Source organism: Lissotriton helveticus, chromosome 6 (assembly GCF_964261635.1).
Source record: "Lissotriton helveticus chromosome 6, aLisHel1.1, whole genome shotgun sequence".
In the NCBI taxonomy this organism is placed as follows: domain Eukaryota; kingdom Metazoa; phylum Chordata; class Amphibia; order Caudata; family Salamandridae; genus Lissotriton; species Lissotriton helveticus.
In genome coordinates this window covers 1,423,480,620-1,423,497,269 of record NC_136067.1, presented here as the reverse complement: position 1 = coordinate 1,423,497,269, position 16,650 = coordinate 1,423,480,620, and the positions used below count along the sequence as shown (strand labels likewise).

Genomic DNA, 16,650 nt, shown 5'->3' with positions numbered 1-16,650 from the left:
AATACATTCCTAGAGAATACATTACAAACATTAGACAATATAGGAACGTATGGCAACATCCAATGTACAATGGAATGTCAATTACTACGGTGAGCAATGGGATGACGAGGACGTCATTGAGGCAGTTGGACTAAGATGTTGCCTAGGCCCCAGGCTCCATTAGATCACACTAGATACCCACCCCTCGGAGGGACGAACACGATGCTGGGAATCTTAGCTCACATTTCCTGCAAATGTTAAGAAATGTGTCATCGGTGCTTGCTACTGCCAGGAGCCAGTTCATCCGAAGTACAAGCTAGCGCAGATGCAGCACAGATTGCAAAATGATGGAATGCAATCACAGCTGTTTTAGAAAGGATGAGACATTCAAATGGTTGCAGCCACATCATCAATCAGTTGATTTGAAATAAGAGCTTAGGTGTTGATCAGCTTTAATTGATAAAGCTTTTAAGAACCAAGTCAGTCTGCAAGCCTGTAAATTCACAGACAGAATCCCTTGATCCTCCTTCTCAGCCCCAAGGGGCACACTACAGGTCGGGTGCTAAATTACGCAATATTCCCCCGCCACATTAAGGAAATCGGTGCACTGATAATTGGGAATGGTGGTTGGGCGAATCGTTGGGAAACTCCCCATTCCAAGTTTTATGGGAATAAAAACCTTGCAAAACGTTCCCACATTTATGGCCCGTATTTCACCAAGCGCCTTTTCCTACTTCCAGCAGGCACAAACTCCTGTTGAGTTAGTCGCAGAGCCAACGCGGACCACATAATCAAATGGGATTACAACGCTCCTAATTGATGTTTAACACTGAAAGCAGCAGAGTAATTCTGGTGAAATACTGGACAAACACATGCAGGAATCGATGCAGAAACCGATTACAACGTATTATTGCACACAATTCAATAAACAGAAGCATTTCTTTATACTCCCTAACTCCAATGTTTCTCAATCTACCAAAGCCGATAGTTTTAGGAAATCTGGGGGCATATTACCAAGCAATAGCGATAATTATCGCTAAGCTTGGTTAGCGGCCATAATTATATCGCCGCGCACCGACGATTTTTACCGCTGAGATACCTTGATATTATCAAGGTTTATCTCAAAAGCAGTAAAAATCGTGCGAAATGCATGAATATCGCTGAAAAGCGATATTCATGCATTATCGTGACAATGCTCTTAGCCATGTTATCCACCTACCATTGGAGAACTGCTCTGGGCAGGCGTTAGCTTTTGGAGATAATCGCGCTTAGCACGATTATTTCCAAAAGTAGGTAATAGGAGATAGCGATGTTAGCGACTGTTTCCAGTCGCTAACATCTTGGCACGCCCACTTTGCATGTCATTAGCGATAATTATCGCTGACATGCAAAGTGGGCCCCAAGATGATCGCTATCTCCTAATAACTGTCGCTAACTGGTGTTAGCGACAGCTAGGTAATAGGGCGATAAAATTATCACCGATTTAGCGGGAAAAATTCCCGCTAAAGCGGCGATAATGCCCCTGGTAATATGCCCCCTGGAGTGAGAAGGAATATCAGGCAGAACCCCGTCCCCCCACCCCCCAACTCGGAATAAAAGACACAGGGGGCTCCATGCCAGAGAAATATGTTGTGAGCAGCGTAGTGCAAATTTGTCTCAGGGTTTGCTTTGCAATTCTTCAGTGACTTTCAAGTGGTTTAGTTGTAGTGAAGAGGGGGTCAAGCCTCATCTTATTGCCCATAATGCTGGCAGTCTACAAAGAACAATCTTCAAGAGTTTACATAAGAAACATGATGGTAGAGAGCAACCGAGTGGGAAGGGCCTTAACTACAAAGTTTCTTTACTGCAGCCAATGCCAAATGGTTCGCCTCATTTTACATGAGCAATAGAAACACATCTACAACGTGGCAAACCCCTAAGTAATTATGGTGGTTGTATGTGGAAAGAACTCAGACCCTGATTTACCTATGCATCAGCATTTCTTAAATGACATCACCCAGATAAATTAATGGACCTTGCTACATGCCCCCAAACAAGTTTCTCTACTGGCACTAATACAGAGGAGTGATATATAGGATAAAACACCTCCGGCCATACATTATAAGGATATTACATGTCACTGAGGAGTTCCATTACCACACAGAGGAACAAAGCTAAAAGCCAAGTTCTTTTATAAGGTTGAGGAACTCTGAGATGATTTGCAGTGTCCTTATCATGTACTGCAAGGGGTACGTTATTCCTTATAATACTTTTTATTCTATTTTTTTATTTTATTTTAGGAGTTTTATATAGTGCTAGCTGGACCCGAGGGTATCAGAGCGCTTCACAGCATGTACAATTATGTGCAAATATACAATTATGTTCAAATATACAATACAAATATTATGGTAAAACATGAGGGTTCGAGTCGGGTATAAATCAGACAAAGGAGCGAACGAGCAAAGGAGCGTGTAGGGTGTCGATCAATCAAGACTAGCATCCAAGAGGTTTCTTTGTCCAAACGGGGCGGGTGACCAAGAAGTTTTCTGGATCTGAGTCAGTGTTAACAGTCACAAAATTCCGGTAAGATGGAGAGCTGTCTAAGATGCTTCCTTCGTTCTTATCGGTTCGCTCGAGAGCAGTCTAGGAAGAGGACTTTGAGCAGGTTCTTGAATTTAGGGAATGAGGAGATAATTCTGATGTGGGGGGATGGAGTTCCAGATTTTTGGGGCATTTTCAGCGAATTAATTATATGCAGTTTTTTGCTTACGAGTTTTCAGTGGGGTGAGTAGTAGAGTGTTGGAGCTCCTGAGGTTCCTGGACTGGCCGGCCCTTTTGAGTTTGGTGGCCAAGTATTCCGGTTTGCCTGTGTGCAGGGCTTTATGCGTGAGGCAGGCTGTTCTAAAGCTGGCTCGCAATTCAATTGAGAGCCATTTAAGTTCCCTGAGTGCAGGAGAGATGTGATCGAATTTCTTAGTTCCTGTGACCATTCTTGCTGCAGCATTAAAGGTATTTTCAGGGGGGCTAGGTGCGATTTTGTTGTCCCAGTCAGGGCTGCAATCCCATAATCAATTCTGGAGAGCACCAGTGCTTGAGTGGCTTGTTGAAGATCCTTCGAGGGAGGAAGGGTTTTATTTTGTACAGTAGTTTCAGGTTGAGAAAAGCACTTTTGGCGGATCTTGTAATGTGTTTTTTCATGTCCAGTTTCGGGTCTAGGGTGATACCTAGAGATTTTACCGAATTCGCCGGGGTGAGGGTACCATTGAGGACGTCAATGGCTTTGAGCCATTCTTCAATTTGGGGGTTTTCGTCTCTGTTGGAGATGAGGAGTACTTCCGTTTTCTCTTGATTGAGTTTCAGGTGGTTGATTGGGAGCCAGTGTTGAACCTCTTTGAGCGTGTCATTGAGTCTCTGGATGTCGTCGATGGAGGTGGTTTCTAGATATAGCTGCGTATCATCCACATATAAGTGGAAAGGGATGTTAGAATTCCTGAGTAGTTTGGTAAGGGGTTCAATGTAAATGTTGAAAAGCTCAGGGGAGAACACTGACCCTTGTGGGACACCTCTATTGACAGGGTGGAGGTCTTTGTGAGCAGTTGTGGAGAAAGGAAGAGAACCAGTGGAGGACCATCTCTTCAAGACCAGCCCTTTCTTGTAGGACCTTGAGGAGCAGATTGTGATTGACTGTATCGAATGCAGCCGATAAGTCTAAGAGGATGAGAAGGCAGCCTTGGTCTGAGTCAAGTGACTTGTGTAGATCGTCTATGACATTGAGGATTGCGGTTTCGGTGCTGCAGCCTTTTCTGAAGCCTGATTGATGGGGATCTAGGAGATTGATGTTATCCAGGTGTTGGGTCAGCTGAGGGAGTACACATCTTTCCAGGATTTTGGACAGAAAAGCTAAGTTCGATACAGGTCTTAAGTTGTTCATATCCTCAGTGTCTAACCCTGTTTTTTTCAGTAGCGGCGTGACTTGACCTACTTTGAGGCAGTCTGGTACGGTTCCAGAGCTCAGTGAGCTATTAATGATCTTGCACCATAGCGGGGCTAGGACGAGCTTCAGGTCCTTGGCCAGGCGCGGGGGTAGCTGATCCAGGTCGTGGGGTGAGGGTTTTGCATTGGAGATTAGATTGACTATCTCTGCTTACTGAATGGGAATCAAGGAGGACCAGTGTTATGGGGGGTTCATGGAAGCGCTATCCTGAGTTTCAGATGACTTGATCTTGATGGAGGGAAAGAGATTTGTACCAAGAGAGATCAATCTTGGCGATTTTGTCGCTGAAAAAAGAAGGCGAAGTTGTCACATTGTTCTTTGGATGTCAATATTATGGATGTCGTGGGCTTGGATGTTTGATTCCTGATGATATTGAAGAGTTCTTTGTGTCTGTGTTTTGCGGTGTCAAGAGCAGAACAGAAGAAAGCTGTCTTTTTATTCTTAATGTACTTTTTGTAATTTCTGCTGGCTGCATTGAGTTGATCACGATGGAGGGTAGAAGGGTTGTTCCTCCAGATTCTTTCTGAGGCTCTAAGATGTTTTCTTTCTTCATTAATGCCAGTGGTGAACAAAGATCTGGAAGGAGTGATCCTGTATTTTTTTAGTTTCAAGAGGGCAAGGTGGTCCAGGGTGAGCGTCATATTGGAATTGTAGAGAGAGGTGAGTTCGGTAGTTGAGAGGTGATCAATAGTGCTGGGGAGGAGCAAGCTTATTCTTTCTACCAGGTCAGCAGAAGGCATATGAGCTGTGTTCCTGACCCATTTGGGGGGGTCCTGCTTGGGGTGTTGAGTTTGAACCGTTTGGTTGATGTGGAAAAGAATGATGTGATGGTCTGACCAGTCTATGGGAATGATTTGGTCGATGGTGATTGTGTTGCTTTCGGTAATGATTGCGTCTAGGATTGCTTCTCTATGGTGTGTTTCTTCTGAGCAATGTGGGGTCAGATTATTTTCTAGAAGGAGGCTGTTTAGAGTTTGAATGAGCAGGTTTTTTGTTTCATTCCATCTTAGATTGAGGTCGCCGAGAATTATGTTGTTAGAGTTGCCGAGTGCGCAATGGGCAATCAGGTCAGAGAGGTGTTCCCCAAATTCGCTGGAGTTGCCTGGGGGGTGGTACAGGAGATGGAAAAGTAATGGCCTGTTAGCGCATGTCTTGATGTTGACTGAGAGGCACTCAAAGGAGCTCTACAAGCAGGAGGTAATTTCCATGATGGAGATGTTGCTCTTGTGAATAATTGCTATGCCCCTCCCCTATGCTCTTGTCTATCTTTGTTAATCATTGTGAATCCGGGAGGCACCAGCATGCTGGGGTAAGAGAGATTGTTTAACCAGGTCTCCGTGATGAAAGCTATATCTATATCATGGGAGAGGATGGCTTCTGCTAGTTCTGGTGCATGTTTAGAGGCAGAGCTACAGTTTATCAGCATGCATTTAATGGGGGGACCTTATTCGTTCCTGTTATTAGTAGATTGAGCTCTAGGTAGGGAGGTTAGGTGAGCTGGGGGTCTAGGGACTCTTGGAGGGGATTGTTCTCTTCCAACTCCCGTAATTACTTTGATCATGGATTTGGGGGAAGAGTTCCAAGGTGGGTCATAGGTTGAGGCAAGTAATGCCGCTTCCTGAGAGGAAAGTGTGGATTTGGGTGAGGAGTTCCAAGCGGGGGTCATAAATTGAGGCAAGTAGTGCCACTTGCTGAAAGGAAAGTGTGGATTTTGCTCTTCTGGGTCTTTCTGAGCGAATCTTATTCCCCGATTTGTTGGGAGTCAGGATCTAGGGGGGACATGAGGCCCACTGGGGGCAGTACCTTACTCCTTCTGGGTTGGGAGAGAATTGGCGGAGCAGTAGAGTGTTGAGTGGGCTTTCGGATTGATGCCAGAATGGATAGGGTTTCGTTCAAGCCTCGTATCAAGATTTCAAGCTGAGATTATAGGAGGTTGAGGCATTGCGTCATGTTATCCATGGTGGGAGGGAGGGTGTCAGGGGCAGCATTGCCCGAGGGGCAGAGGGGTGGGACCCAGTCATGTTGGTTGATGGGGAGGAGCTCATGGTTACACCATCACCTTTCACACAACACTTAAAACCTTGCTGCATATCTCTTTCATGTGAAAGAGAGAGCATATTTGCATACATGAAGAATAAAAATAGACTCTCTAGTGTAAAATTAAACACATGAAAAAGCTGTACGATATTTGTCGCAAAATCATGTTACAATCCTTTTATAGCGTAATTTCTTTTTTTTACGGCACAGTAGCCAGAATATGTAGAAGCATGCAGAAATATTCTAACCTTTCTATAATTACGTAAGTAGTGCAAAAAATATATATGTTATTATAAATATCTACTTTCTGCTTGTCATTGCACAGCTTTAAAACCAGAGAAAAAGAGAAAAAGTTATGTTTTGTTTTTGTTCACTAAACTGCTGCTTTAATTGTACTCTGTGACCTGCCTTTCCCTTTCTCTACTGGCTCTGGCAGCAAGTATTGTGAAATCAGAACTCAACTGTATTGAGTTATTACAGTTGTGCGGTTATGTCATATGTCATTTCTTTATCATAGGGGACTGGGTGCATCACCAGCCTCCTATTTTAAAGAAATTTGAGACCAGTTTTTGTAAAGAAATTGCAGAATCCCATGTTTTATAAAAATATCAATCAAAACGTATACTTTACCATGATCCGCCAGAACTATCAGATTAGCGCAGTTGTGGAGATTCCTTTGTTTGAGGCCATCCATTAGCATCCCTACTGTTCGGTCTGCCAGCATTAACGCTTGGATCACCTGAGGAGGACAGCAGTTTTCAGCATTACTTCTATGTTGTTTACTTCAGAAGTGTGACAAGAACACACACAAAATCCCAGATTTAGTAAGAAATTGCACAATGCAACACAGCAATAAAAGTTGCAATGCTGAGTTATATAAACAGAAGAGACCAGGACAGCGCCATGTCTACTAAGACGAGAAGTGTTTCTGCTTTCTTGCTGCACTGCTGCACTTTAAGCTGCCATGCTCCATGTGCAGTGGTTTCTGCATTGTGGTAAGCATAGTATTTATACAGGAAGGGTTTCTTTTCAGGAAAAAAACTATGCTTTAAGGCATTTTCCTATAAGTATGTGTGCAGTAAAATGCAGGGAAAAAGAGTAGAAATTAGAAAATTTCTCCTCATTACACTTGCAGCAAAGAAGGCGAGGGATTTTGGTGCAAATTTCTGTCTACAGTTCTTAGTAGATAGGGATTTGCATCAAAACCCATGTGTGATTGCATGATAACGCCCATGCAACATCCATGGAATGCCTCCTGTGACACAAAGTAATGCAATGCAGCACACTACGCAGTTTATGTTAATTTTGTTTGCAAAGTGCATTGGATTGTAAATACCAACTCAACACTTTCTTTGTGTATTGCTTGTGTTAGAAAGTAACTGAAACCTGATGCAAAGTCTGTGACAATCGGGGGGAAAATATACCTGTCATGTCTACATAATAATCAGGTAAACCAGACGATTGTTATATCAGAAAATATTGACCAAAGTTCAAAGGATACTCCTGAAAGCAAGTGGGTTTGGCTACCCAAACCAATTTATAAATGAGACAGATGAGAGTATGCTGTTTTCACTAGAAAATCAGTTAACATTTCGGGAGTGGTCAGTAAGCAGTAAGCAAAGAAAATAAAGCAACTGTAATGTGGATTACAGGAGAGCTGTGCTTAATTTGTGCTGGTGCAAGCAGGTGATGGGAACCCAGCAAGATAGGCAAAGTAGAAAACAGAGTAAAAGGAGGACAAGAAAGATGGACAAACCGTGACAACGTGGGAAAGCAGGAGTGACAAAGAACCTGCAAGAGCGAGGTAAAGAGTAAGTGCTGGGTGGTGGAAGAGAGGCATGCCTTTTAATTCCAAAGTCATGGAACAGCCTCCACCACCACCTCTGGACCTCACCCTCTCTTCAGGAATTCAGGAAGGGACTCAAGACCTGGCTGTTCAACTGATTCCACCCGAGCAGCATGGCTCTCTGTGCCTGGATACCCTCGCAGGTGAAACAAAGCCCTATGATAAACAGAATAATTGTCTGGTAACCTGGGACCCTTTTCCTGCCTCTAAAGTCCTTTACGTCATTGTTTGGTTATGAGAAGGGTAACCATCAAGAAAGTGCTCAAGGGGGACAGGGAGGAGGTCCAAACTAAAACAAAGGGTCAAAAGTACAAATGGCAAAAATTGGGATACCCACTATGCAAACCTACTGACTCGCACGTAGCTAATTGGTATGAGTTGTTATTTAAAAATGTGAAATTACACACTGTAATCCAGAGCAAGGTGCAAGAGTTCACATAAAATGGAAGTTCTCCAATAACAACAATCAGCAGTCCAGGAGAGCATAGGAGAGGGGGCGGATAACACCAGGAAACCTTGCACGCCATAGCAAGCCCAGGGGCGAATGGCAAAAATGGGGAAGGCAAAAGAGGACATTCAGTGACATTCTAGAAATACTAGTGATGCATGTATCAAAACTTTTTGCATGCTATATAGTAAATGGTTAATGGTGCCATCAAGTCCGGTTAGACAAACACGAGAGGCTAGTCTCAAAAAGGCAAGCAGAAACCCTTGAAAGACCAAGTACACCGATATCTCCATCACTTGGAGGAACTCTTACAGAGCACATTTCAAACCCAGGCAGGTGTAGGAGTAAGCGCTATCCACATGCCTGCACTGTGCAAGATAAGGTCCCCTCCAATGTAACAAGTGACACAAATGTTTAAAGAAGAGCTGCAAACACCACACTTGCAGACGTTGTACTTAGAGCTCCACGTACTGTATATTGCATTTTATGTGGACCTCTTTGAGTTCCAAATCAATCATCAATCAGAATCACTTTATTCGGTTTTCTTGAGTAGACAAAAACCATAAAAGTACATGGATTAAAACATTTGGTTAAAAAATAGAGAAGAGCTGATAAAATATCATTATCATCAGACAGTAAAAGAAGGGCTGTTAAAATAATTTACATAAACGGTGTGACAATTGGATGATTGCATAAAACGTAAAATACTAAAACTGCTAAACAATGAGCAGAAATTGTGGTCTCATACAGGATAAGAAAAGAGTGAAAACAAAGATAGTCACATACAATATGATGCTGCAAAGCTACTCTAAATTCTTTCTGTGTCTGATACAGAGTTTCAGGAAATGTGCAATATTTTTTGTAATGCACTCTGCATCTAGGAATTGTAAGGCAAGAAATGCAGGTCGACATTGTCTCATACCTAGAATCCTTAAAATGGGTACTACCCATCTTCTCCTAGATTCCTTATAGAATTTACAAAACAGCACAGCATGCAGAGATGACTGCGCAGAAACATCATCACAGGGACAAATTGGCAGAGTTCTGGTCCAGTCATTCATTTTTGGGAATGATATTAAATGGTGAAAAATATTCAGTCTAAAACGAGTCAGAACAAACCTGTCATATCCAGTCAAATTGTACGTCAAATACGGGTGGATAGCTAAGGTTGTCTGAATCATTCAATTATGTTGGACTGAGCATATGTTTACTTCCCTCAAAAGCCTAAGCCCTTCCAGATGGCTCATGCATTGTTTTTTTAACAGTTTCCTCGGAATCTGTGCTATCAAAGCTGGATTATGATAGTAGTTTGCAAGACCCAGATCGAATAGAAAATTCTTAACATACATGAGCCACTTGATCTTGTAAACATTGTCGAGGCCGAGGCAATCTTTCAGAAGGTCCTGGTTGAGTAATGTTTTGGGGGATGACCAGATACGGTGCCATAACAGAACCGGTTAAAGTGTAATTAAATCAGTAATATATGGAATACCTAGTTCTGCATGGCAGTTAAATGTGGGAGTACCCCGTGGAACTGTCAAGAGATACCTTAAATAGGCATTTTCCACTTTCTGCAAAGCGTCAACACCTACATATCCCCAGATACCAGCCCCATATATTGCTGTACTGACACATTTAGCTTTATAAATCTGAAGCATCTCAACTGGAGACCTCTTTCCTAACCTTTGTGAGAAATTGACCAATGACGTTGTGGTCCTCATGAAGAGGACTTTTCTAGCGGTTATTGCCTGTCTCCATGATCCTTTGTCGTCGATTACAATCCCTAGGTACGGGTATGTGTTGGTAGTGTCTAACTTTACTATATCTATATAAATATCCTTTTGATTCTTTGATCCTGACCTACATCTCATTATAAATGTCTTTTTAATGTTGATTTTAAGATCTAAGTTAGCCATACAAGTATAATATCTATTGAGGGCACGTTGTAGTTCGAGGGAAGTTCGAGCTAGAATCACGGCGTTGTCCGCATAAAGTAGAGCAGGTATGGGGCGCTTCTGCAGCAGCGGTAAGTCATGGCCTCCCTCCACATGGCATGTTCTAATCCATTGGTATAAAGTATAAAAAGGAAAGGGGCCAGGACACACCCCTGCCTGACCCCCCTCTCTACTTTAAAAGGGGCCGTAAGTTCCCCTGCTACCCTAAACCTTACCCTTGTAGTAGCATTTGCATACAGTTCTCGTAGAAAGTTTACAATGGGAATCTCCACACCCAACTTTTCTAGTGTATGCCAAAGTTTGACATGGCTGACGCAGTCGAATGCAGTGGTTAGATCGACATACGCCATATAGAACTTTCCTCCTTTAGCTTTAGTTAATTTCCCCATCAATAGTGCTAGGTTAAGGCCTTGCTCCATGGTACCCAGTCCCTCCGTGAACCCAAATTGGAGATCAGACAGAACTTTAGTATCATCCGCCCATTACTGTTGCCGGTTTAGGATGATACGGCCTGCCACTTTTCCCAAAGAATCTAGTAACGATATGGGTCGGTAGCAGGCTGGGTTCTGTTGATCTCCTTTCTTGAAAATTGGGACCAGGATAGATTCTGACCATGAGTAAATAGGCCTGACTATGCACGTAGCAGCTAGAACTCTTGTCAGTAGAAGGGTCCACAGATCCATATTATATTTAAATAGATCTACAGGGACCCCGTAGGGCCTGGGGCCTTACCCCCCTTGCTCGCCTTTAGGGCCTGTTCAACATCAATTAAAGTAATATCTAGAGGGATAGAGGGACTATGGGGATTTAAAGAATCAATTGTCATGGTATTATCATCCTCTATATGTTTCTCCTCTGTATTAAATCCAAAAATGTTGGAAAATTGCTCCACCCATTTGTTTTCGTCAATAGCTATTTCTATTGTTGGCCCATCCCTGGCTTTGAGGAGGAAGGGAGCTTTAACAGCCCTCCAAAAAGCAGTATTGTCCTTATTACTGCAACTTTTGTGTAGTTCTTCCCAAATTCCTTTCCTAATTTCAGCTTTCCTCAATTTAATAGCCTGGTTATATTCTTTTCTAAGCTGGTTTACTTCATTCCTATCCCACTTATCCTTATGTAGGGCCATTTTTAACTTAGAATAAGCCTTTGTACAGGCCTTGTTAAACCAGCCTTTAGATTTACCTTTTCGCTGTTTATACTCAACACTTAAGGATTTATTTATTTCTACCGTAATCTCTTTGAAGTTCTTTAGCACCTCATTAGGTGAGGTTAAAGGATCCAAACATTTTAATATAGAGTCTAAGGATTTTGATACTACCATTTGTGTAATAATTTGTGGATCAACTTTATCCCATTTAAGGGAGTACCCATTTACTTTATCAATCTTTAAGTTTTCTTGCCCATACTTTCTTTCCCAATTACTTAAACCTCGTTTAAACGGACATTGTATTGAGATGCTGTTTGGGTAGTGATGACTAATCGCATTATCATGCGTTGTAAAATTCTTCAAGCGGCGTGCAAACCGACTTAAGCCAAAAGTAAAATCTATTGTTGTGTTAGCTCCTCTTCCATTAAAAGTATGCTTGAGAAGGGATGGGGTGAGGTCAGCTTGTTAGCAAAACTCATTTCCAGTAGACATAATGTCTCATTTAGACATTCGTCCCATATTGTGTGCGAAAAATGGGTTAGGTTTATATCATTCTCATCTAGTAGACCACATGTTAAGTTTCCATTTTGATCGCAAAGGGTAAAGTTAAAGTCCCCCACCCCCCATATAACAAAAACATTTTTTTAATTTTTATGCTGGATTTCCAGAAGGACACAGTGGATTTCTTTTAAGGTAATAATCAGCTTGTCTTTATGCAAGTTATTGTAAAAATGTACCCAGCCAAGCTTTTCTTTCTTGTTCGTGTCCATAGTTATAAGTTGGAAGTTTGGTTCAGATTTAGAGAAAGTCATCTGGTTAATCCCCAAAAGATTCGAGGTATATACGATTAAAGCCCCTTTAGCCCTGCCAGAAACTGAGGGAATAGCAGGAGTAAATAAACTCTTATACCCCTCGCAGTGTATTTCCGTGGTGGCCCAGGTCTCTTGAAGACAGAGCACATCGAATTTTCCAATAAAATCCAGCCATAAATCATTACTAATGTTTTATCTTAAACCAGCTATATTCCAAAATAGAATGTTCAAGGTTTTCTCATTATTACTACCTGCCTAAATACCATCTGGGATAGTCCCAGTTTTCTTGTTATTACTGTCCGCCTGGCTATTATCACGTACGATCACCTCCAGTTGAACGGCAGCATTCTTCCTAACCCCCCTTGTTCCCTGTTCTTTTTCCAAATTTCCATACAATTCAGGGTCACTATCAGCAGGGGCTTTTTCGAAAGTAGAAAAGTGAGGGTCAGATTGATTTTTGCCTACCCTTTCTAATACCATAGTATCTGTACATTATAATCCAGAAGTAGTATGTGCTACCATGTTCTTTGAGTGTGTATGTTGTTGGGCCAGCCAATCTATTTCCTCAAGCCCTGAGAGGGTTGCAAATCTATTAAAGGTAGGCAAGTTATATCTATGTTTTTGGGTTACCTCATTATTTCTGAACCCGCTCTCTCTTATCGGTGTGTGGGTCTGGGGATAGAAAAAACCTAAGGGGAGTACATTGATCTCTTCAGCTGATATAGGGGTTATCCAACTGCCCACACGATTTTTTCCACTAGTAAAGGTGTTTTAAGTGTCAGGACTATACAGTCCCATGGTAGCGATTTCCTGGTCTTGCCCACCCACTGGACCCTTCTGACCATCTTAAATTCGGCAAATAGTTGTTCGGTCAGCCCGGTCCTCCTTCCTAGGCAGTGTACTGTTTTGTTTCTCAGTGTTTCCCATGATTCCTTTTCAGCAGGACCTAGTTTAGAAGCATTCACCAAAATAATTATATATGGTGTAGCTTCAGGGGGGAACGTCTAGCTGTTGATCTATCCTCATTGGATCATGATGTTGATATGCTGGGAGAACCTCTAGTTGGAAATGCTGGGGGTTGTGGGGAGGTTGGTTTAGCCTAGAAGCAATGGGAGTCCCCGTAGACCTCCTCCTCCCATCTCCTTTCTCAGCTGTGGTGGCAAAATTACTAGTTGAGTTTTGATGGAAATGTTCTTCCCTAGACGATTTGGCCACACCTGAGTATGACATCCCAGCCCCTTTCCTGAATTCAAAGCCAGAATCTTCCCTTATCATATTGGATAATGTTCCACAATCACTGTTTCCGTTGGGTGCATTACTCTCAGCAGTAGAAGGTGGTTTTGCATTTTTTTCCCTGTACAATGTGCTCAGTCAATGAAGATTCAATTGCAGTTAATCTGGCACTCATTTTACCCAATGAGATTCTCACATAGAGATCAAGTCTTTCCACTTGGGCTGTTAGGCTCTTAATGTCATTACCGTGTATTCTAAGGCTATTATGGGCTTCATCTTTATTTCTAGTAGACCCTTTTCTCCGGACTACTCTTTTTTTCCCCTGGTTACCCTGAATACCCTGTTTTGTACTGCCGCTAAGCGGTACAAAAGGGGGTGGTGATGGACGGAGCATCTGAACCAATCAAACACTCACACCCAGTCAACAGATCTGGGTTTAATCCAACACCGTCCGCCATAAGTTGGCAGGGTATGCTCAGACGTCAGTCCCTTGCTCACTTTGCCACTGGATTCAAGCAAGCCTGGCTGAAGACGGCTGTAATGCCAGAAACCAGTCCTAGGAAGCTTGTTTCCGGTCCAGGGAAGGCATGGCTTGGCAGTTCGGGCTGGACTGTTCCCAGGAGGCACAGGGTCAGACTGATTTGCATATGGCTATGTCTGAACTGGGGTGGCAGAGTGGGCTAAAGAACGGTGATGGATTAAACCAAGATCTGTTGACTGGGTGTGAGTGTTTGATTGGTTCAGATGCTCCATCCATCACCACCCCCTTTTGTACTGCGTTGTTCTATGTATGTTTCCATTATTTATCCAAGACCAGTATATATGCAGTAAGTCCCAGCAGTGTTGGATACAGTTTCTTCTTTTATGAACGCCTTTTTTGCACTTGCTGACAGAAATTTAGTAAATACCAATCATCTTCCTTTTTATCCCATGTATAACTGCACCGCTATCTTGTTCAGTAAGTGTGTCTTATTTGTACTTTATTAACCAACAAAGCAAAAACAAGCGTTGCAAAACATAAGAACCAGCCATTAGGCAGGTGAGTTGGGCCAGCAAGAGGGAACAGACAGCACTGTCAGCTAATAATGATAGTGATACTCATTCAACAAAGGAATTTGGATGATGGAGAAAGCCATGCTATGAGTGCAGCAAAGGTACCTGAGGAAAATGCAGATGTTGGATAAGAGGGTAGGTGATGTCAACCACAGTCTGATCAATGGTCTTAACACCCTGACCACTAGAGTGACTAAGATGTGTCAAATAGTCACCACAACGTGTAGGGCTGTGTAGGATGACTCAGCCACACACATGCTTCACCTATGTCAGGTAGTCACTACAGTTTTGGTGCGCCTCAAACCTGTGCAGACTCTTCCTCAACCTAAAGGTAGAGTTTAGGCATATATAGTAGAGGTGTGTTGAGGAACCATGTGCAGGTCACATGTGCAACAGATTGACACGGTAGCAGTCAGGATGGGTAAGGTGTAAGCACTGCTACAGGGCTACCCAAGTCAGAGGCCTAGTACTAGTAGTGGTAGGATGAGGTAGATCAATTCTAGGACTTAGTACAATTCTGTTACTGGTTTTATGTAATGCTTATATTCTGTTCATATTGGGAGTACTTTTAGTCAATGTCACAATTGATACAATTCAAAAGTGATCTCTGTTTTTGAGCTGGGAATGAACAGGACTAAGTTGTTGGCTTTAGAGTACGTTTTTTTCATGTGCATTTATGTTCCTATTACGTGTTTTCCTTACCTCAGATACCCTTCATTCTGCGACCCTCATTGCTTCCTGTGCAGCGACAGATGGGATGGGGGGTTCTTCGTCATTACGAACCTCTTCTTCTAGGTACCTAAAAAGATGACGGGTGCCAGAGCCTTCCTGGTTGCAATGTTAAGCAATCCTGCACATGGGGCAATACTTTTGCATCAAGTCTTGTGGTCATGCTCTAGTGCCCAGCACTTCAGTCCAGGCTTTGGAACCTGCCTTTTAGTATTCCAAATTTTCACTTCACTGCTGTATTCTAACTTCTTTACTCCATTCAAAGTTTTATGTCATATCCACTACTACCCAAAACAGGGACAAAAGGGGTTCTAATGGTGCTAGGTAGTGGTGGCTTATCTAATCACCTAACAACTAGCCATCTACTATTCCTCTTTTAGCAAGTCAGTTATATAGGGCAGATGATCGAAACATGTATGATTTATATGTACTACCTGGATGACATGCCACAGTGTCACTGATAAAGCACTCAGCACTACAGATAGCTTGCATGTGGAGGCACTGCTGACTTTTTCTGTCTCTTTTTATGTACCAGATTCATGAGGATGAACAAATCAATATGTGTTTGTCCCATCCACCCAGCCTACGGCATGAGGGAAATTTGAAAACCAATAAAATTGCACCTTGATGTCCTAAACTTTAACTGGTTTAGTGGGAAAGGCTATGTGTGTGCATTCTCAGAAGCATAGCATCCCAAAAATTCCTACCCGCCGATATCTAAATCAGGCCTTTAATGATATATCTTTAAGTTGTGAATCTAGAGGCATAAAGATAGTAAACAGAAGGAGAGAGAGAGAGAGAGAAAACTATAAGATAGTAAATGGCTAGAGGTATTGATAGAAGTAGAGAGTGAGGTAGCTTAGAGGTTATGAGGAACAAACAAGACATATAGCAAATAACATATAAACAATGAAAAGTAAACATTCAAGTGCACTGAAGCCCCATGGGGCAGGCACATGCTGAATAAGTGGATGGACACTCTAAGCAAGCCTCCAAAAAGGCATAGCAAAATAAATTTGAAGACTAAATAAAGATCACAATTCCTGCTCCTCCATATTAGTAAGATGATGTTAAAGAGGTACTTATTTAAGTCTGTTGGATTGTTGCAAGATTATGATGCACCATCCTTCCATATTCTCATGGATGACGGTTCAAATTAAGCGATATTTACATTTTTGGCTTTGAGTCGATGTCCAAGAGAGGTAAACTATGTACAGATGACAACTGTCTCTTTTGAAAAGTTTTGATGAATTAATATAACAAGATGATGGCGACATAGCACTTTGAAAAAAAATTGGTTAGACTGGTTTATTTGTAGATGTGATGGACTGCGATGTGCTTTATCTACTTCAAACCTCTCTGGAAATGTAACACTCAGCAGTTTGGGTATATGAGTTTCAATATATGCACATATTTTTTTGCTTTGAATAGACTCAGT

At 42.3% G+C, this 16,650-nt stretch overlaps 1 protein-coding gene across 2 annotated transcripts in view; it reads right to left on the bottom strand.

Annotated features, from left to right (window-relative positions):
• Positions 1-16,650, bottom strand: part of ENPP3 (ectonucleotide pyrophosphatase/phosphodiesterase 3) — a 709,442-nt gene that overhangs the window by 346,069 nt on the left and 346,723 nt on the right. For both annotated transcript variants that reach the window (XM_078649216.1, XM_078649217.1), the window contains exon 13: positions 6,620-6,728. In XM_078649216.1, the coding sequence (XP_078505342.1) occupies positions 6,620-6,728 (109 nt within the window). The remainder of the gene's footprint in view (positions 1-6,619; positions 6,729-16,650) is intronic.